Source organism: Globicephala melas, chromosome 1 (assembly GCF_963455315.2).
Source record: "Globicephala melas chromosome 1, mGloMel1.2, whole genome shotgun sequence".
Taxonomy (NCBI): domain Eukaryota; kingdom Metazoa; phylum Chordata; class Mammalia; order Artiodactyla; family Delphinidae; genus Globicephala; species Globicephala melas.
Genome location: NC_083314.1, coordinates 91,293,648 through 91,316,515, shown reverse-complemented (window position 1 = coordinate 91,316,515; position 22,868 = coordinate 91,293,648). Strand labels below are relative to the sequence as shown.

The 22,868-nt window shown below is 43.8% G+C and overlaps 1 protein-coding gene and 1 long non-coding RNA gene across 3 annotated transcripts; one reads left to right on the top strand and one right to left on the bottom strand.

Annotated features, from left to right (window-relative positions):
- Nucleotides 1-2,353: 2,353 nt before the first annotated feature.
- Nucleotides 2,354-6,710, bottom strand: LAMTOR5 (late endosomal/lysosomal adaptor, MAPK and MTOR activator 5). The gene is made up of 4 exons (XM_030868981.3): nt 6,569-6,710; nt 5,648-5,709; nt 3,627-3,744; nt 2,354-2,694 (listed from the first exon to the last, which is right to left on the bottom strand). The coding sequence occupies exons 1-4, from the start codon at nt 6,601-6,603 to the stop codon at nt 2,634-2,636; spliced, it is 276 nt and encodes a 91-aa protein (XP_030724841.1). The 5' UTR covers nt 6,604-6,710; the 3' UTR covers nt 2,354-2,633.
- On the top strand, nt 6,272-22,404 carry LOC115859717 (uncharacterized). 2 transcript variants are annotated; one of them, XR_011377672.1, is made up of 3 exons: nt 6,272-7,100; nt 12,298-13,268; nt 17,696-22,404. It is a non-coding gene; the product is annotated as an uncharacterized lncRNA (long non-coding RNA). The 2 variants fall into 2 exon arrangements; XR_009564449.2 differs by having other exon boundaries at nt 17,691-22,404.
- The last annotated feature ends 464 nt before the right edge of the window (nt 22,405-22,868 follow it).

The following is a 22,868-nucleotide window of genomic DNA, read 5'->3' as shown; positions in this document are numbered from 1 at the left end:
TAAACATCTGTAAGACTTTGTTTTTGGTAGGTACTTGTTGCTCTTTTAAAGCAGGGCTATCTATGATTCTGATCACAGGATGACGTGAGGCTAGCTTTGTATTGCCAGAGAGCTCTGATGCTGAGGGCTGGGTCAGATTTGAAATGTGGCAGAACAATGAGTCATTCCCAGAGGCTAGGAAAGCTGCAAAGATGCTGTCAGAGTTGAACCCTTTGAAACATGTCTTTCATACAGAAAGCTTTGAGGTATAGTGGGAAATGCAGACTTTGTTAGAATCTCAACTTTGCCATTATTTAAGCCTGCACACTCTGGGCAAGTTACCCTCTCTGAATCTGTTTCCAAACCTGTAAAATGTGGCTAATATTATTTACAAGTTTGTTGTGAGGACTGTGTATATACAGTAACTGCACATTAACAGACCTGCTGTTGGTACTTAGTTCATTAAAAATGGTTCTTATTAATCATGTGGGGCTTTATATCAAGAGCAAAGAGTTCTTAAGCCACCATTGGGATATTAGTTAAATTTTGACATCTGTACCCAATCGACTTAATAAAGCTTATACGATTTTTAACTAAAATAATTCCCTCAACCTCTGACTTTCTAACTCTTGGCCCTAAAGTTATTCAGCAAGGATGCAGCATGATTTTCCTGTCACCACTATTACCCTCACCCCACTGATAAATACAGTCCATGAAACTTTTTGGCACTTAGGGACTTAGAGTATAATACGAGCACTACCGAGATTTTATTTTCCCTGTCCTCACTCTTTGTGAAGAAATGAGTTAAGATTTGGGGAGGGTTCCCACCATTCCTTAAATTATAAGAGATCACTGTGCTTAAACTAGCACTTTATATATTTGTAGTTGCTTGATATTTTTGAATAAATGATATATATTCTTTGTATACTGTCAAATATTAAATTGCTAGACAGCAATACGAGCTGCATTCAAATTCAACAAAATGAAGTCTTTTGTATCTTCTTATGCACCATTCTGTTGAGAATGATAAAGTCTGAAGAGAAGATAATGTCCTATACTTTCAAACTGGTAGATTTTCTTCTGGCCAAACATACCTACTTCTGTAGTAGTCTGGCTGTTAAAAGTAAGGCTCTGACTTGGAGGCTTGGGTCCAAATGGTGACTCTGCTAATTCCTTAGCCTTAGTTACACAAATGCAAAATGGGTCAAATTAGAGTACCTACCATATAGGGTTGTTTTTGACAACTATGTATGAAACTTTTATGCTTCCCTGTAATATTAGAAGAGTTTGTCAAGTTTACAAAAAAAAATTCCTACTGCCATCTTTATTACAACACATTGAATTCAGGAAAAATTCTTTGCAGATTTGATATCCTTTTGTTACATTGTATTCAATATTTTGTATTTATTTAGTTCTGCTCAATTTTTAATCCTTAAGAGTTTAAACTTTTTCTCCATACAGGTTTTTTTCATCCTTTATTAATTCCTAAATGCATTATTGTTTTTGTCGCTATTGCAAATGTTTTCTTATTTTCTATTTTGAGGTATAGAAGCTTTTTCACTTTTTGTAAGTTGATCTTCATCTTGTAATTCTGCTGAATTTTTTATTAGTTCAGGTGGTGTTTTTATTAGTTCATGTTTTTTAATTAAAACTGTTTTATTGTGGTAAAATACATAAAATCTACAATCTTAACCATTTTTTTATGTTAACCATTTTTAAGTGTACAGTTTAGAGGTTTTAAATACATTGATATTATTGTTGCCACCATCACCACCATCCATCTCTAGAACTCTTTTCATCTTGTAAAACTGAAACTCTGTACCCATTAAACAGTAGCTCCCCATTTTTTCCCCTCACCCTAGCAACCACCATTCTACTATGTCTATGAATTTGACTGCTCTAGGTACCTCATATAGGTGGAATCATACAGGATTTGTCTTTTTGTGACTGGCTTATTTTACTTAGCATAGAGTCCTCCATGCTATAGCATGTGTCAAAATCTCTTTCCTTTTTTAACACTGAATAATATTCCATGGTATGTATATACATTTTGTTTATTCATTCACCCATCAACAGACATTTGAGTTGCTTCCACCTCTTTGCTATTGAGAACCCATATAGGGTTGTTAACGAGAACTGAATGTGTTCCTGGCATATAGTAAGTACTTATGATATCTATTATTATGTTTTTATTATGGGGTAGGCGTATGCTTGACTTGTTTTATATATCCATGGATGTTTCTGTGAGAATCTATGTATTTCAGGAGCTTCCGAAACAGAATGGTTTGGAGCAGTTACCTTTTTAAGAAAGATTACAATTTGATAATTGAAAAAATAAACATTTGATAAGAGTTTAAAGAATTCAGAAAAGATCCAAGCTTTCCTCCAACCAGTTTTATTAAACATAACAAAATTCTGTATACAAAGTGACCTAAACTTGCTTCAAAACATACTTCCCTTAACTAGTATTTTGATAAGTCAATTTTGATAAGTCAGAGTGTCAAAAAGCAGCTTACTCTAAAATTAATAGAAAAGTGCCTAATGCACATTACATGAATGGCCTAATTACTGGAACTCTAATAGCTCTATAAGATAATTAACATAAGGTACGATTGAGTCCCCATGACAAGCTGCTGGAGAACTGATACAAGATGTCAAGAGGCCATTTTGTGCACTGCCACTGTGATGCCATCGTGTTTCTGGATCATAATGTTCCTGAAAGGCAAAGTGGAAGATATTCAGTAAAGTGTTGCAAGTGGGAGTCGACGTAAGATTAAAGATGCTGTTTGGTTTAGGACACAACTAAAAAAATAATACTTACTTTTCTATGTATGAAAGCAATATCTAAATACAATAAAACATTTGGGAAATACAGAAAAGTATAAAATATAAAAACGAAATTAATTCTATAATCCTGTCACTCAAAGACAACCACTATTAATATTTTCCTTTTTTAATATGCATGTATACCATATATACATTTTTTCTCACTTTACAGAACTGTGATCATAATGTCCATAGTTTATTTATTTATTTAAAATTTTTATTTATTTTTGGCTGTGTCAGGTCTTAGTTGCAGCACAGAGGGATCTTTCATGGCAGCACGAAGGTTCTTCATTGCAGCACACGGGCTCTCTGGTTGTGGCACGTGGGCTCAGTAGTTGCAGCGTGCAGGCTTAGTTGCTCCGCGGCATGTGGGATCTTAGTTTCCTGACCAGGGATCGAACCCGCATCCCCTGCATTGGAAGGCGGATTCTTAACCACTGGACCACCAGGGAAGTCCCTGTGCATGGTTCTGCTTTTTTCATTTACTATTATTCTGAGGACCCTCACTTGGAATGTCTTTGGTATTTCTATTACTACAGACATTGTTTCTGTTCTTTGTTTAGTCTTCCTCTGTGTTATTTATTGCTTCTTTTATTGATAGTTCATGACTCCTCTTACTCTTCATTTAAATGTCTTTGTGGTATGAAAGCACATTAGCTTTAGAGATCAATCCATCTGCTCCTGTGGTCCAAAGGGTAGAACCTTCCTCCACGTACTTTGAGAAATCACTGATGAACACAGGGCAAGCCCCAGTCAAGTTTCCCAGGGATTGATTTTTCTGAATGAAAAGGAAAGGAAGGGATCTGCTGCCATCTACTCACCCATTATCTGATTCTAGACACACCACAGGAATATCAGTGGGGTCTGAGGTTAGCTTAGCTGCTTGCTGGGCTAAAACAGATATCACCCCAGCATGCTCATCTGACAGGGTTCCGCGGCCTGGAAGACAGAGATGATATCAGGTTGCCTGACTGTCCAAAAATGAGTATAGACGTATAGTAGAACTGAATTGAATTATTCACAAAAAGAAGGTTCAGCTCATGGTCTCTTAGGTTAGGTACTGACATAAAATGATTCTGCCCTGATACTCAGTGGTTCCATCAGTGAGAAAGCCAATAACAGCTTTTAAGTCAGTAAAAGGCCATAACACTCAATTTTCCAAGTCATTCCCATCACCATCTCTAAACACTTTCTCAAGCATATAAGGAAGCTGTAATTCAAGTCAATCTGAAAGCAAACTGAAACGAAGAAATTCATAGGTGAGACTGACAAAAACCAGTAAGGGCAAGAGACTTGTTGAAACTAATTAATTCCTCATGGAAAATCTGATTTCCTTTTACTGAGATCAACCTCAAAGGATATAAAGATCTTTACTCAGGAGTTTGGCTGTAAGATCACCTTAACGGCATGTATAAATATTCTGTGAGCAATTATTTCCACTAGAATAAACTGGTTTTTCAAATAGCAACAGAATTGGCTTTTTACTAATGTTTGTTTTAGCCTGTAGATAATAACTAAATCTTGGATATCAGGTACAAAACGTAATTACTAAGTTTACAATATCTTTCTGTATATAAAGGCAACACAAGCCCATCTGCCTGAAACTAACTCAGGTAATAGACATGCCAGTATGGCAGAGTTGATGGATTTACTGTTGTTACATAAAACATTAACTGGACACACAGTGCAGTCTTTTGGGTGAAGTTTTCTTGAAGGAGTACATTTAGTTTTACATTTCTGCACTTGAATTTCAGCCTTTCCTTTGTGAGCCTGGCAAGTGCCTCAAAAAAAATCTGCCTTTTTTCTTCCAACTAAACTGATTTGTGTGTAAAACCTGAGTTACAGACTACTTCCTTCAATTACCCTCCCAGCAAAACTTCAGAGCTTTAAAAAGTCCTGCAGTACAGAGGAGTAAGGAGCAAGGTGTCCTGGGTTTACTAGTTCTGACATTACTTAGCTGAAGGCTTCCATTGTTACCTTTCTGGATTTATTTTCTCATCAGTAATTGTTACCATTTATTGAGCATTATGTCTGGGTTCTGTGCTGAGTGCTTTACATATATAATTTTATAGTATTCTGATTAAGAGGCTTCTGAGCCAGACTCAAATCCTAGCTCAACTACTTACTAGCTGTATGGCCTTAGGCAAGTTAGTGAACCTCTGTGCCTCCATTTCTTTATCTGCCTAACAGGGTAGTCATGAGGATTAAATGACTTAGTATACACAAAGCACTTAGAACGGTGCCTGGCACATAGTAAGAGCTCAATAAATGCAATTCCATAATAATAATTCTTATTAAGCAACAGCTCAGTAAAGAAACTGAGGCTCAGAAAGGTTCTTTTTGGTCCAAGCTGACACCACTAGTAAATGGAAGAGCAAGGGGTTGAAGCTAGGTGTGTCCAACCCTACAGCCCCCATTTTTACTACCTACTCACTCTTAAGTGAAGTTGGACTAAAAAGTAACACCACCCATCTAGCAGGGTTATTGTGAAAATTAGAGATAATGTATACAAAGCTTCACAGTCCCACCATATGGCAGAAATTCAATAAATGGTAACTGCTGTCATTATCTGAAGTCCTTTCTAGACCCAATTTAAAATGATTAAAATACTACTCTAGTAGAAATGACTCTGTAGTGCTAGAACTGCAAGGAACATTTCTACCTTTATAGAGAAGTTTCAATTTCCTAATTTTGTTATTTGGGGATGATCTCTACGCTTGCAAAAGTCCCCAGAAAGTGGCAGGGTAACAGGAAATAAAAACTAGAGAATAATAGCACACTAGGCTCCCAGTCAACATCAAATGCTGTGCAATCCACCAAAGGGTTGATGTGAGATACTTACAGCCCAAATTGAGTCCTTGTGAATCTGTGCACAGGACTCCAACAATGGATGGATTCTTCATTCTAATTCCAGGAACGCAGGAAGAAGAAAGCAAATGATGTGGGAAAATGAATTTAAATAATTATAACACAAATATGCTTTCTCTGTACCAGGCATTGTTGTAGTACTTGAAGTCAGTGTTAATCTTTTTTCACTATCGCCCACCCCTGTCCCAGGAAAAATTAAATTACAATTAACTGAATTAAATAGTTAAACCAGTTTCTCTCTCATGAGAATAAAGACCGTGCCCAGGTACTGTTGAGCTCTGGAGGGCCACAAACATTGCAATAGTTGGGATTTTGTTGCCTTCGTTAAAAATGCATATGTTAACATACTAACTCACTTGAAACAACTGTTGACAAACTCTTAAGTAACACGGGCTTTCTCCTGGAGGGGTAGTGGGAAGCTGAGGGGCACTGATGCGAGGGAGGTGTTTCCCTGTACGCCTTCTATTTTTCCAACTTTGGATTTTCCGTAGATATTACTCATTCGAAAAATTTAACGGATGCCTTTCAGCAAGTAACTGGTTACACCCGGAAGGAAATAATACGCTGTGTGTGTTTACGTTTATAAGGCAGGGCTCTGCACAAGTGGTACTTCCTTCTCCCAAACGAGCCCGGTTCCTAAAACTCCCGAAGAACGACCCTGTCCGGACAATTTCAGCACGAGAGTCGGGTTTGGGCTCGGGCCGCGGAGACCCGCTCAGGAGGGAGTGTGCGGAGCCCCGGCGGGATTTAATTCCGGGTCATTTCGCACCCACACCGGAGGCCCCGGGACAGGGCGTCCCCAAGACGCCCGGCCGGCGCTCGCAGCTTGCGCCCTCTGTCCGGTTCAAATCCCCCAGCCGCGACCCCAGGACAGGCCTACGAGAATACTACTCACGTGTCCTCCAAGTGCTGCTCTAAAGTTGCCTCCATGCCGCCGTGAGTCGCCTTCTTCTTCGCCGCTGGTCTCGGGTGCCCCTCGGTCGTTCACATGACGCGAGAGGGCCGTGGGCAGGAACGGTGCCTCCAAAGGGACAAAATTCGTGGCGCAGCCTTCGCGTTGTGTCCAGGATGACATCTTTACGCGCCCGCCACCGCGAGCCGGGCGGAGGTTCTGCTGCCTGTGCAACAGGCGAGGGGACGGCGCGGAATGCCGCCGTGGGAGGGAGGCCTGCGGTCGTCCCTCGGAGCCGGCCTCCTGGCCTGTCCCTCTGTCTCCTCCATACAGACCTTTGGATTACAATTCCACCGACTCCAAGAAGTCGGGCCAGACCCTGTTGAAGTTTTACAACAACCCGGGCGGCCCGACGGGGTCTCATCCAGGCGGTGGGGCAGAGAGAGACAAGAGAGACACAGGACCCCGGTGAAAGGCTTACAGGGGAAAAGACTGGACACAGGGACTAGAGGACGAGATGGAACAATGCTAATAGGTATGGGGAAAGTGTCGGGATTTTAACGAAAACGTTGGTTCTTCCCCTTTGGCGAGGGCTTGGGAAAGAACGTGTCACTTGTGATAAATAAATAATCTTTAAAAAAGTTAATTATAAAAGCAGTTTTAAAAAATAAGGAAAGAAAGCCCACCCATAGCCTCTGTCCAGAGTTGACTCTTAATCCCTTGGAGAATATTCTTTCAGCCAATTGTCTTTGCAGATGTATGCTTTTAATGTTGTTGTTGTTGTTTCTTTTTTAAGCAAAATTGACACACATACTGGACATACAATTCTGTAGCTGACCCTTTTCACAGAATTTAGCATAAATGTCTTTTCATGTCAGTAAGTATTCATTTACACAACCTCTGTAACACTTACAAAATAGTCCATATTATAACTGTTAATTGATTTAACCAACCCATATCAATGTGCAGTTAGGTTGCTTATAGTTTTATTGTGATTTTGGGTTCTTTGGCTATTACAAATGCTGGATGAATATCCTTATAGCCAAATATTTGTGCAGTTTAAAATTTTCCTTATGAGTTACTAGAATGGAATTATTGGGTCAAAGGATATTGACATTTTTAAGGCTTTTAAAATACACTTACAAATTGCCCCGAAGAAAGGTGGTAACAATTTACACTCAGATTGGTAGCATTCTGATGAAAATGGGAGTATGTCCAGAGGTCACCCATCGCCCATAAGCCAATACCCACTCCTTGTGCTTAAGTCCTCCTAACATCACTCCTGGAGCTACCTTTTCTCCAACCCTCTTACCTCCAGCTTTTACTCACAGCCCACCTTCTGTTCTGGGGCCCAGCTTCAAGGCTTCTCTCGACTTGAATTCACAGTCCCTCTTCATTCCCTAGCTGTGATGGTGAGAAACTTGCAGCTGCCTTAAAATTCCAGTCTTGAATATTGTAATTCAGGAGTGTTAGACTCCTGCCCTAGAGAAATGATTTATATTAACCTCGGGGTCACATAATATGGGCCATTTAAATTTTAGAAAAAGCTGTTTAAAGCTACCCTTAAAAGATAGCATCAGAAAATGTGAGGAGCCGGCCTGCTTGCTGCTGAAGTCCTGCCCCAGGCAGCTCGGCACCACAGTAGCGCCGCCTTGTGGTCCCAATGTGGTGTAAGCTTTGCTGCACTGGGGCATCTCAGCTCTGGCTTTCTAACCCTCAGGGCAGCGACGTCCAATAGCAACGGAATGTGAGCCAGCCACAGCTGTAATTTTAAATGGCCTGGTAGCCACGCTAAAAAAAGTAAAACAGGTGAAATTAATTTTAATAATATATTTTATTTATCCAAATACTATGTCCAAAATATTATCATTTCATGATGTAATCAATTTTTAAAATACAGAGATGTTTTGCATTCCCCTGCCCCACCCCGGACTAAGTCTTCAAAATCCGGTGTATATTTTACACTGACAGCGTGTTTCAATTCAGACTAGCCACATTTCAAGTGCTCAATAGCTATGTGTGTGATGGGTGGCTACCATTGGTTAATGCAGCTCTAGGATATCTGTGATTATCTCAAAGCCAGATCAGTGATTATAGGATTCCCGGAAAAGCTGGTGATCACTTTTTACGTGCTAAGGAAGGCCTCCAAGGGGAAAATGAGCACGTAGGAAGAGGATGACCGCTGGCTCAAGCATCCTTGTTGCTCCGGAGGTGGGAAGGCAGGCTATTCCACACCACCCCCTCTTTCTGTGTCTTCTTGCTGTTTTGTCCCTGTAGAAGGAGCGGTGGCTTATGTAAGCTGGGGAAGTGCTGTTGGCTGGAGTGATGGTTAGTTGGACAAGGTGTCTGACCCCTAATTGTTTTCTACTTCAGCTTGTGAGGTATTTGATGATTCTTTATTCTCAGTTTTGAGTACTGATAACCATCTTGGGTGTGACAGGAGAAGTCCCAGGACACCCATATCAGAGTACTCGCCTCATTGCATTGTAATTTTTCATATGTTTACTTTCCAAGACAGAAAGGCTGTTTTCTCCATTTCTGCATCCTGAGCGCTGTGGAGCACAATAGGACTCCAGTAATACTTACTGAAGAATCTTGATGGGTTTTTTGAGAAAAAGACTGTGTTATGTAAAGAAGCTTTTAAGTCCTCAACTTTAACCACCTTTATCCTCTTCTCCCTCCCCCACTCCATAAACAAGCTCTTGGAAAATGGAAATCCCAGGAGGGTGCTGCAGAGATTGCCCATGCCCACATGTCCTGACTGGGAAAGGGGAGATGAGAAGCTGGGTGGTGTGAACCAGACCTTGTAGTTCATCTCAGGGCTGTTGGCCTGAGACCCTAAGCGCTCTTCTTTGACCTATCAGGAGCAGAATCCTCGGGGCGGGGGCGGTCCATTTAAAAAGTGACACTCTAGTGTCACTAGCCCTTCCCTGGGTGCAGAGGGCCCTGCTGCGCCAGGGCCAGCCCCCTTGGTCACTCTTTCAAGTGCTTAGGGGTCGCAGGCCTGCAGTGGAATGAGCCTGAAGCTGGGCTGGGAACGAGCCCTCACATGCCACCAGGGGGCACCAAGGCCATGGAAAACTCTGCTCAGGCTGGAGGATCCTAAGTGAGTTACAGGGACCCACGAGCCTCCTGAGCTGGTACAGCTTGCAGAGGAGAGCACTAGGCTAGACTGGTGGCCTCGGAGTCAGGCGATGTAGAATTGGATCCTGGCTTAGCCACTGCCTACACATGTGGCCCCAAGCCTCAGGGGCTCATCTGTGACATGGTAACACCATTACCTGCCTCATCAGGTTGTGGGGAGGATGATATGAGATTTTTCATGTAAGAGGGCCGATGCATTGTGGGAGTCAATCAGTAAGGTTTGCTAAATCTCAGTAAGAAGACCCATATGTCTCCTCAAGTTGCCTACAGTCTAGGCGAGGACACACATGAGCAAACAACTAACAGTTCAAAGATGATAAGAGCCGAATGACCACTACAGACCTCAAGCAATCTAGTGTTCATGTGGGTGTGAGGTCGCAGGGCTGCATTTAAACGAGATGATGAAATATGTGTTATTATACTTTTCTAGGGTGTGTAAAATTAATAAAACAGTGAGAAAAAAAATCACCTGAAATCCTAGCCCTAACCCTAATGACATGAACGTGAAAAGCCAAATGGAATGGGATGGGATTTGGAAGGTGGAGATGGGGAAAGGCATGTCCCAAGGTTCACAAGAGTCCTGCCAGCTAAAGCCTCTCACTCCACATGAGCTACTGGATAGGACACTGGGGTGCAGCCCCCTGTCTTCCGATCGTGGACACTGCCTGAGAGCTGAGTCCTAGATCCAAAGCCTAACTCCTGATAGTAATAAGAGCAGTAATACCCTTAGCAGTTCGTACACATGGAGGGACAGCTGCGTGCTGGGCATTTCACAGGCCTCATTAGTCCTGAGAACCTTTTTGAAGTAGCTACTGTCACTGTCCTCACTTAAGAGGCTCAGAAGATCAATCCTTGCTCAGGATCAGCCTGCTTGTGAGTGGTGGAGCCTCACCATTAACCTGCCCCCTGTACTGCCTCAACTTCTCTTATGTCGTCAGCAACACAATCCTGGAGACGTGAGAGGGTTCTGGAGGCCCAGTCCAGCTCTCTTATTCTCTAGAGAAGAAATCTGAGGCTCAGAGAGGGGAAGTGGCTAATTTAGAACTTGAACATGGAATTCTTAACCCTCCATGTGGTGTTCTAACTATATTGTGTTGCTACAGGTTGTCTTAAAGCTTTAGTTAAACCAGTTTTAGAGACACTCGTGTTGAATTGTGTCTCCTCAAAATTCATATGTTGAAGTCCTAGCCCCCAGTACTTCAGAATGTCACCTTATTTGGAAACAGGGTCTTTACAGAGGTAGTCAAGGTAAAATGAGGTCATAAGGGTGGGCCCTAATTCGCTATGACTGATGTCCTTATAAAAAGAAATTTGGACACAGACATTCATAGAGGGAAGACAATGTAAAAAGACAGAGGGAGAAGACAGCCATCTCCAAGCCAAAGAGAGAGGCCTGGAGCAGATCCCTCCCTCACAGCCCTCAGAAGGACACCTTGATTTTGAACATCTAGACTCCACAACTGTGAGGCAATAACTTTCTGTTGTTTAGGCCATTCAGTCTGTGGTACTGTGTTATGACAGCCCTGGGAAACCAATATACTCATATATCCATAAAGTCTACAAGTCAATGTCTGTGATCACAGGTGTTTGGCAGCCCTTAATTATAGAGAAACTGGTTGGGAGGCTCACCCTCTCAGAGGCAAAAGGATAGAGCAGATAATCATTCCAGCTTGCTCCCAGCCTTGACACTTGGCTAACTAAGATGTTTTTCTTGCATTGGCCAACAGTGGTGGCATGACCCATCTGACTGTGGCCTTCTAGAGCCTGTTTTATATCTCCCTGAGCCTGGCCTATAAAAGGTGCTCAATAAATGTGTGCAGAGGGGATAGTGGGAAAATAGGCTTCTGGCCACTCTGGTCCAAGCCTCTCCAAGCAATGGGTTGGGCAGGGGAGTAGGGTACAGGCTATCAGTGGATGGAAGTTGAAATTGAGCACTGCCTCCTAAAGTTTATAGCTAAGCCCCAATTTTGGAAGACACAAGCAACATATATTTTAGATGACTCAGCGTGGGCCAAGGACATTTCAGTTCAGGAAGCTGTTTTCCTGCTGCTTTATTAATTTTGCTACTGAGGATAGATGAGATGCAGACTTCCATATCCAAGTCTTCATTAGATGCCCGGTTGATGCAGCCATGACAAATGGGAATGAAGCCCTTATGAATAAAAAAAAGATCAGCCCAGTATAAAAAATTGTAGACTAGAGAAAAGGAAATTTAGAGGAGCTGATAAAATACCCTATCCTTAATCAGACTGTCTGCATCACACATCAAATCAGCCTTAATGCCAAGATTTATTGGCCCTTGGGATTGTGTAAATGAAATAAGTGCTTGAAAATGAATGGGAAAGGAATTACCTGTATTAAAATGTATTTGCAGTGCCGACCTGCACACTGATGCTTTTAGTTAAATGCAGGCTTTCAGCTTCTTTGGCTACCCCTCACTGTCTACCCAGCATGGACTCCCTTAGCCCCTGGGGAGTTTCAGAAAACATGCTTGTGGGGTAATAATGTGTCCCCTCGTCAATCATGTCTGCCACTGTCCTGGAAAAATCCTTCTTGGGCAGTGAAATATCTTCGTGTCTTTATTTCAGCGTCTACGAACTTGGTGAAGTGTTACTGGTCCTTACTTCAGAGTAGAGAATGTCGTGAAGACAAGATGACCCATCTAGTTCTGCACACCCTGCCGTGAAGAGCGGAGCGAGAAGATTTTTTGTCGGCTGCCACCGTCTCTCATGGAATCTGAATTTAGCTTCGGGAGCTTACCTATTGTTACCACACTGAATTACCCTCTTGTAAGACCTTGGACAAGTCCTCTAATGCCTTGATGTCTCAGATTTTTTTCAATTCTCCCTGAAGATAAGAATAGTATCCACCTCATAGCAGTGGTGAGGGAACTCCATGGGACGATGCATGTGAAGCCCCTCACACAGTCTCTGGGGCCACCGCAGACAGTGAACAGGTGAGAGCTGCTATCGTTGCCAGGACCTCAGGAGATGATAGCTGAGGCAAAGTTGAACTAGACTGTCATTCAGGGCTCTTAGTTGCAAGCAACAGAAGCTGACTTTGGCTTATAGAGTAGGAAAGGAAATTTTAAAATGACACTGGTAGCTCAGGGTTACCCAATTGTTGGGAGGGCTGGAGAGCTCAGTCTAAGCTTCCAGTGACAAAGCTCCAAGCCCACCACGCCACCCCTGCCACTGGTCTTGTGGCAGCCCACAACAGCTTGCGGTACCAAGGCCGTTACTGTGGCAGGAACCTAACCTTATGCTTGCTATGCCCCGAAGCCAGACCCCCTCTGCTGCTGCCCTTGCCAGCAAAGTGGAATTTTCCCAGAGCCTCTGAATTGAAGTCTTGTGTGGGTAAGTTTAAGCAATGCAGCCTGAATCACATCCCTGGCTTTAGTTGCAAAGGAGGCTGAAGAGGAAATGTCTGCTTTCTATATCTGTTCTGCAGGTGCCTGAGCAAAGCAAAGGTATTCACCTGGGGCCGGGCAGCAAGAAAGCATTTCAAGTGTCTCCTACGAGGAGGGGGCTTCCTTCTTTGCGTGAGGGAGAGCTCTTAGGTGAGGCACGCACAGCTCCTTCCATACCTCAGAGAGCAACTTTACCAGGCAAAGTTCCACGCCCTGGCAAGGGGAGGGGAGAGCTATCTGCCCTTTCTTCTGCTTGAGTATAAGAATATGAAATTTGAGAGGTTGGTCATTTTGCTTTGTGCTTCTAGAGATAAGGGCCATGAAATGCATCTCAGAGTATGTATGTCCACCAGCTTCGTGCCGTGTCCTCACTGTAGATCTGTAGTTTCATTTTTAAAAATTGATTTCTCACTCCTAGTTTGCCAAATTCTATGTGGGTAGTAGTAATAAATCAGGCGGAGCTTCCTCACTCAAGGAGTTTATGTTCTATACAGTAAATAAGCTAGAGATCATGGAAAAAACAAAACAAAACCCAAGTTTTATTTTGGGTAAGAGAAGCTGTTCGAACCAATGATCATTACCAACAACAACCTGAGTGTCTGGCCCAGACCCGAGTCTGGGGCCACATTGTAAGGAAAGGACTCAGTGGGGCAGGCAGAGCTGCTTCTGGGAGGGAGAAGACACACGAACGAGTGAGTGAGAGAGAGAAGGATGAAAAGAGAAACACCAAACCCTCAGGGTCAAGGGCTTATCAGAACTTGAGTGTGTTGTCTTTGCCCTCCATGGTCCCTAGGAAAGCATCTAGCACACAGAAAGTGTCCAGCAAATGTTCTGTTAGGCGGGGAATCCCTTTGAAAATCTCAGGAAAGTGACCCTCTCCAACCCTTCATCTGTCCATTATTCTAGCTCCCAAGGAGCCAGTAGAAAGTGGGGGCAGGGACGCAATCACAGTGTCAAAAGCAGTGAAGGCAGTGGACAGTCTTCATAACTTACCTGACTGAAAATGGATTTCAGGGCTTCCCTGGTGGTGCAGTGGTTGAGAGTCTGCCTGCCGATGCAGGGGACGCGGGTTCGTGCCCCGGTCCGGGAAGATCCCACATGCCGCGGAGCGGCTGGGCCTGTGAGCCGTGGCCGCTGAGCCTGCGTGTCCGGAGCCTGTGCTCCGCAACGGGAGAGGCCACAACAGTGAGAGGCCCGCGTAACGCAAAAAAAAAAAAACCCAAGGAGGAATGTGCACACCTGAGATCCTCAGGGAACACAAGTCTCAGCGTTAAATTCAAGCGGGACAGAAGCACCCTGCAGAGTAAAGATCCCCAAAGAGAGGGGCTTTGCCGCCAGCCGTGGCTGGGGACACTCCGCCAAGGCAAAGGTCACTTGAGGGTGGCAGTTCTTATCCTCTGTGGCCAGAAGTTAGGGTTTCTAATTAATACCACTTTGGATCAGACAGAGGTGGCTGCTCTGTCCCGGGCTTGTTTGCTGTTTATCCCTGTGATTGATGCTGGTAACCTTTAGAGTCTGTCAGGGAGATATTTCATGGAGGCCCCATGTGGTGGGATGGAGACAGCCAGGAAATGCAATTCCCTAGTTAAGGCAGAATCAGAGATGAATCTAAAGTATGGATGGAAAGGCCTAGGCCCTTTCTAGCCTCTTGTCAGGTAGGGGAAGGGGGTGCGGTGGAGGTGGAGGCTTGAGAGGACCTGGAGCTGTAGCAGGGACCTGTCCTGAAGAGAAATGACATATGAAAGAGGCAAGAGGCTTTTTTTTCCCCTAAGGCTTTCTCATGGAAAGTGTCACATCTGTGTTGGCCAATAGACTTTGCTGGCTAAGACACACAAGAAAGGAAGCAAACAGGAAGGAAAACACTCTTCCTGCTGTTTCCACGGTCTTTAATGTTCGCTCCAAACCACCATGTCTATCTGCCAAAAGTCTACCCATTAATCATAAGGCTGATTTCAAAAGTGAAAAGGTGTTTGAATCCCTCGATTAGAGATGATCTTCACCCCGACACCCACAGCACTTTGTATGTTACTGTCAAAGCATAATGTTCACACATTTAAAAACATGGCTCTCATAAAATATGGAATGGGCAGGTGTCAAAGATTTAGTAATTCATGAATGAGGGAACCAATAAGTTGGCAAAGCTGGTTCAAAGAGCATTTTGAGGAAATGGGTATTTACAAGCACTTAAAAGGAAATGTTCAAGTAAAATATCTAGGTTAAGAACAAAACTGGTTGCCCTCACATGTATGGCCAAATGATTTTTGGCAAGCATGCCAAGACCATTCAATGGGGAAAAGATGGTCTTTTTTAACAACTGGTGCTGGGAAAGTGGAACACCCATGTGTAAAAGAATGAAGTTGAATTCTTACCTTATACCATGTACTAAAGTTAACTCTAAGCAGATCAAAAGACCTAAATGGAAAAGCTAAAGCTATCAAACTCAGAAGAAAACATAAGGGAAAAACATAAGGGAAAATCATTGGATTTGGCAATGATTTCTTGGATATGACACCAAAAGCACAGGAAGCAAAAAAAAAAAATAGATAAGTTGGACTATATCAAAATTAAAAACTTTTGTGCATGGAAGCAAACTATCAACAGAGTGAAAAGACAGCCCATGGAATGGGAGAAAACGTTTGCAAATCATGTATCAGATAAGGGGTTAATATCCAGAATATATAAAAGAACTCCTGCAACTCAACAACAAAAAACCCAAACAACCTGGTTTAAAAAATGGGCATAGGACTTGAATAGACATTTCTCCAAAGAAGATATACAAATGGCCAATAAGCACATGAAAAGATACTCAACATCACTAATCACTGGGGAAGTACAAATCAAAACCACAATGAGATACCTTATACCCATTAGAATAAAAAAACCAAAAAGTAGCAAGTGTTGGGAAGGATACAGAGAAATTGGAACCTTTGTGCACTGTTGGTGGGAATGTAAAACAGGACAGCCACTGTGGAAAACAGTATGGTAGTTCCACAAAAAATTAGACGTAGAGTTATTATATGATCCATTAATTCCACTTCTGGATATATATCCACAAGAACGGAAAGCAGAGTCTCAACAGATGTTTGAACGCCCAAGTTTATAGGAGTATTTTTCACAATAGCCAAAAGGTGGAAGCAGCCCAAGTGTCCATGGACAGACGAATGGATGAGCAAAATGTGGTGTATATGTACAATGAAATATGATTCAGCCTTAAAAACGAAAGAAAGTCTGACACATGCTACAATATGAATGAAACTTAAGGACATTATACTAAGTGAAATAAACCAGTCTCATGGACAAGTACTGCACGATTCCACTAATAAGAGATATGTAGCATAGTCAAATTCATAGAGACCGAAAGTAGACTTTGGTTGCCAGGTGCTGGTGGGAGGGGAGAATGGGGAGTTATGGTTAATGGGTGTAGAGTGTCAGTGTTGCAGGATGAAAAGAGTCCTTGAGATGGATGGCGGTGATGGTTGCACAATGTGAATATAGTTAATGACACAGCTGTACACTTAAAAATGGTTAAGATGGTAAAATTTTATGTGTATTTTACCCCAATTAAAAACAAAACAGCTGGTTAATGTCTTACAAGGCAGTTAAAAAAATCAGTCTTTAATGTTATGCTTTCTATTGAATAGACATTATTTATATCTTTACTGGACATGATCTGCAAGTTAACATGTAACTTCACAGAGTCTGAGCCCTTAATTAATGGTAAATAGCCATTAAACAAAGATACCTTCCCCTGGGTGATTAAATAATCCTTGGGTGGACTTGCGAAACAATGACCAAATGACATTGGAAGGACTTACTGTCCTCTTGTGGCCATATTTCCAGGTTTTGAATTATTAGTATTATTTCTTAACATCACAGTCATGTACATCCTTGCTTTTCCCACCAGTCCCTCGAGGGTAGGGGCTCTGTCTTATTCAGCTTTGCCTTCTCACTGTGTGCTCTGGTTTGCTGAATGGACCTGAAGAAGGACCAATGGGATAGAGCCACTTGGGAGCAGAAGACCTGCATTTAACTGTGTCTGTGACCATGACCATAGTCTCACCCATCAAATGAGGACATGGCACCTGAGTGCTGGGTGCAATGCTGGGCACTGGGGGTGCTGTCTAATCTCAGGGTTTCCGTCCAGCTCTAAGATGCTCGGATCCTAGTTTGGTCATCATCACACAAGAGAGGATGCAAACACATAAATGAAACATATAATGAACACACACGAGTGCCTTTTTCAGGTGCACATAATACACAGAGGCATTTTTTTCTAGCTTTTCTTAGAAGAGCCATTCTTGATGCTGCGTGATGTCTGTGGCTCTGGCTCCTGGGTTGGGAGGTGCACAAAGATGTGCTGTTTGTAGCTTTGCTAGAGAGGGAAGAGCTACAGTTTGCTGGAGGCAGGAGCACCTCCTCCCAGCAGCTGGGGGGCCCTGGGTCAGCAGGCCTCAGAGGGACAGTACCCGACCTCCAAGGCTGCCCTTGAGAAAGGAATTATATTGTCTTATTTTGCTGTTTTCAATTAATTTCTTGACAGATTCTGGCTGTTCCTCTTCTTGTTTTTCTTAGGACAGGAGGACTCCCGGTGATTTATTAAGAAGGTGAAATTATGTGCCCGGTTGGGAACTCTGGGGAGCTCTTGCTGAAATTGAGCGTTTTGGAGCCGGATTTACAAGGCAGAATGGACCTGGGACTGCTCCTTGTGGCAGAAGCTGCTGAGCCACTGTGGATGATCTTTCCCACATTGCACGATGTCCCCAGAGCCCTTGGAGCCATGCTCAGCCCCATCCTGGTATCCCCTGTGTCCCTCGTGCCTCTGCCATGGAGGTCCAACCACTTTACTTGGCTGTGGGTCTCATCAACTTGCAGGTGAATCCATCTATCCCCCCTCCCAGCCTGGCTTGGCCCCTTACTCATAAGCACTTACACAGTATTTCACAAAGAAAATGTCTGCTGGCTGTGTCCTAGACTCTTGAATGTTAGCTCACATTAGTCATGGCCATAGATGCGGCTGGAATCTTGCTGACCAGGTCCCCAAGGTCTCTGCTGGTCTGTACTCCCCATGCTTGGGTTGGAGGCACTGCGGAGGGTTTGGATGGTGAGTGTGGGCACCTCCCAGCTGCACCATTTCCTGGCATCCACCAGGCTGCCTCACGTCCACTCTAGACCCTCGGTCTCAGCAGGGGAAACCAAAAATCTCTCCCTAGCACCACAATCATCTTTTGCTGGCTGCTAAGCACCCTTGCTCTGAAAACAATAACCAACCACCATAAAAACAGTAGGTCTGCCTTCTCTGTCTAAGCACGTACTGTGTACGTGCTTTAGGGAGAGCACCAGAGGCCAGGGAGGATAATTTGTCCAAGGACACCAGCTAAGATGGGACAGAATGAGGATTATTATTAGTTCTAAATAATGCCAATACTCATGTTCTTTTTTATTATTCCCTTTCCCACTCTTTTCTAATTATTCTAAAGTAACATTTACTTCATTTTCTATTACCGAAAGAACGTGTGCGCAAATAGAAAACAGAAAATGTAGAAACGTATGAAGACAAAAGAACCACCAAGACAAATAAACCAAACCCAGGGTCATTAGCAGTTCCTCCTTGCCAAGATAAAATGTGAACATTTTAGTTCTTCTCTTTTCCATCTTGTTCTTTGTGTGTGTCCATGCCTTCACACACACACACACACACACACACACACACGTGTAAAATGGGGATTACATTGTAGATTCTTTTTTGTTTCCAGCTTTTTCCACTTAGCCATATAATGTTAACATTTCCCCACATCAATAAAGGAGCTTCAGTCCTGGGCTCATTAACTCATCCAAGGCATGTTCTGCCCAACTTTGTTTTCTTCTGTGTCCAGCCATATGCCTCCTCTCTGGGCTGCACCCCAGGGGGACACAGAGCCTTTTCCAGCAGACTGAGCTTGTTGGTACTGAGGGGCTTGCTTTGCAAGTGACACATACTCCTTTTGTCTGTAAATCTATCGAACTGTATGCAGGATGGGCCTGTCATCTTGTTCAAATCCTATGAGAGAGAGAGAGAGAGAGAGAGAGAGAGAGCGCCTTTTCCACAAGGACGCTCCAAGGCTGTGTGCACACCCCTCTGTCCATGCTGGATTTGGAACCGGAACAGCAAGGGCAGAGAATGGGGCTCAGCCCTGTTAGGACGGCTGACCCCCTTCCAGCCACTCCAGTCCTGTTTCCTAAAGGGAATTAATTGTTGGCCTCGGGGAAAGAATTCTCAAAGGACTGTTGCATGGATGGTAGGAACTGTTGACCTTGAGACCTGTACATGCTAGGTCTTATTTTCAGCTGAAATGAACCACTAACTGAGGGAAGAGTATTTCACTTTGTGGTGAATCCTCTGAGCCTACGGGAATCATCTTGGCCCATGTTTATGTGTCACCTGGCCTCCTCCCAGGGTGGCCACCCAGGGGGGCCACGTCCTTAGAAAGGATTGGCAGTCCAGGAGGCAAGGTTCCTGGGCAGACTTTCCAAGGTTCAGCCCTGACCTCTTTGCCAAAAGGTGTTTTTGTTTGTTTGTTTGTTTGCGGTACGTGGGCCTCTCACTGTTGTGGCCTCTCCTGTTGCGGAGCACAGGCTCCGGACGCGCAGGCTCAGCGGCCATGGCTCACGGGCCCAGCCGCTCCGCGGCATGTGGGATCTTCCCGGACCGGGGCACGAACCCGCATCCCCTGCATCAGCAGGTGGACTCTCAACCACTGCGCCACCAGGGAAGCCCTGTTTGTTTGTTTTAAGCAGTTTATTTCATGAACCACTAGAGCTGGGGAAAACGTTGATGAGTCATAACCCCATTCCCAGCACCAACAATCTATAGCTCTCAAGGGAAGAACTGTAATTCCAACTCGTTGACCTGAACCAGGAGGCTAAATGCACTGCTAGAATTCATTTCTGTGAGTAGAGACAAAAACATAACTGGGGCCTCCTACTAGGAGTTGAAACTCCCTTGATCCTGAGCCTTCGGCTGTTGTCTCACTGATATTTTCAAGGATAAATCCAGTATAAATGGATTATTTCTGAACAGAGTCCCGTGATTAGAAAATACATGGCACGTGTGCCAACAGTTTCCCATCCTGTACGCATGACAGACATCACCATTCAGTGCTGGCGCTCCCTCCCACGGAGCCCAGAGATGACTTCAGACCCGGTCTCAACACTCCTCTAGGCAGCCATTATAATCAATCAGCATTGGAGTATGGAATGAAATCATTTGACTTTCCTGAATTAGTTTATAATCATAGGCAGGATTTCCTTTTTTGTTTGTCTGTTTGTTTTTCCCAATAAGAATGAGGGCAGAGTATGGAGGTTCCTTAAAAAACTAAAAATAGATTTGCCATATGATACAGCAATCCCACTCCTGGGTATGTATCCGGAGAAAAGTCTAATTCAAAAAGGTACATGTACCCCAATGTTCATAACAGCACTATTTACAATAGCCAGGACATGGAAGCAACCTAAATGTCCATCAACAGATGAATGGATAAAGAAGATGTTAGATATGTATACAATGGACTATTAGCCATTAAAAAAAGAATGAAAAAATGCCATTTGAGGTGACATGAATGGACCTAGAGATGATCATGCTAAGTGAAGAAAATCAGAGAAAGACAAATATCACATGATATCACTTATATGTGGAATCTAAAATATGATACAAATGAACTTACAAAACAGAAACAGATGCACAGACATAGAAAACAAATTTATAGTTATCAAAGGGGAAAGAGTGGGGAGGGATAAATTAGGAGTTTGGGATTAAGAGATACACACTACTATAAACAACAGGGTCCTACTGTATAGCACAGGGAATTATATTCACTATCTGTAGTAAAGAACATAATGGAAAAGGCTATGAAAAAGAATATGTATACACCTTGCTGTACATCAGAAACTAACCCAGAGAGGTGGAGGGAGATGGAGGAAGTTGGGTTAAGGAGAGCCACGCGTCTTTTTCTGCTCTTACCATTTTCTGATTTAAGACTTGATATGACTCTTCTCACGTTGCCACAGGCAGCCTCTGTTCCTGCCTGTTCCTCAAGCAGCCCTAGGACTTCTTCCATCTCTAGGCAGGGCGGCTTGAAGCGGGGCTGGGGTTTCCTTCCTCCTGAGGGTAGGCAAGGGGCAGAGCTCTGTCCCTGGTGATTTGCAGCTGGCCCATGCCCTCGGGTCGAGTAGTGACCCCCGGCTGGCTGTGCTTCCCAAGACCCCCTACTTTAAATGATTCAAATGTGCCACTCCATACCCTGCTGATCTCAAGATGTTCTCAAGAAAAGTTATGTTCATTTGCTAACTCTTATTATTATTATTAATTGTTTGCGGTACGCGGGCCTCTCACTGTTGTGGCCTCTCCCACTGCAGAGCACAGGCTCTGGACGCGCAGGCTCAGCGGCCATGGCTCATGGGCCCAGCCGCTCCGTGGCATGTGGGATCTTCCCGGACCGGGGCATGAACCCGTGTCCCTTGCATCGGCAGGCGGACTCTCAACCACTGCGCCACCAGGGAAGCCCCAGTCGGTAACTCTTACATGAGAAAAAAAAATAGAGGAAAGTAGAAAATGTCCCTCGGCTGAAGAGGGTCCCCAATATGCCACCAAGAGAATTATTTGTTTTTAATTTAACTGCTTTTATTTAATGCAATATTTCAACATGGGTTGAAGAATAATATGAAAACAATCACCCACATACTCTCTGCGGCTTCAGAAATTGAAGGATTATTCTTTCATGAGAAGAAGAGAGTCATGCAGGGCCTGCACTGGGCCAGGGCCCCCCGGGGCTCTCCAGGAGGAGGCAGCTGACTTATTTCAGTGGGAAATTGGCCAGCTCAGATTTATGACCCAATGTAGAGCAGCTTCCATTTATTGTATTGTTCAGTCAGCACCGGCTGGAAATGATACCTGCTTCCTTTCTGTGAGCCTCTGTGTCCTCACGGGCTGCGCGGGCAGGTGGCTCCTGCAGCTGTCTGCTCTGATGCTCCATCATCGCCGTGTTCGGACCACCCTGAGTTTTTACTTTCCATGTGTTTCCATGGCTCATCCTGTGTGAGGGACTGTGGAGCTCACTCTTTTCCGGGGACTGGGAAACAACCATTTGCTTCCTCACGGCAACTCACAGACCACAGCCTTTTGGATTTTTAATGGCAGAGCCCAGAGCGGGCAGGAGGGCTGTGTTGGGTCTTGCGCTTATATTAGCTCTTCCAGGTGGATGGGTTCCTAGTAGGAGAAGACGAACTGTTTCATTTTTTCTTTCTCGTGTTTTCGCCCTCACCAGGGACCTGGACTTTGCATCCCAGCCAGGTGGGTTGGGACCTTGCTAGCATCTGCAAGTGCAAAAGCTGCACTCAAAGAAGGTTTTCACAGTACGTATTGTTATAATGACCATCTGGGTGATGCTTGCTAACCTTCCCTCTGCAGCAGGCCACTCAGAGCACACCTGACTATGTTCTTCTCCTCTCAAAACCCTTCAGGGGTCCCCATTGCCTTGAATTTGATTAAAAGTCCAAGTTTGGGCATTCAGTTCCTTCATGAACTCCTGCCTGCTTACCCACCGAATCTGGTCTCTCACTCCTTCTTGCATTGAATTTTTAACTAAATTAAAAAAAAAACTTTAAACTAAACACTAAACTGAGTTCATTTCTGCACATTCCCCCGCACGCTCCCCCCTCCCTCCAAAATCAGGCTCTGCTCATTCCCAGGATGCTTTTCAACTTCCCTCACCTTCC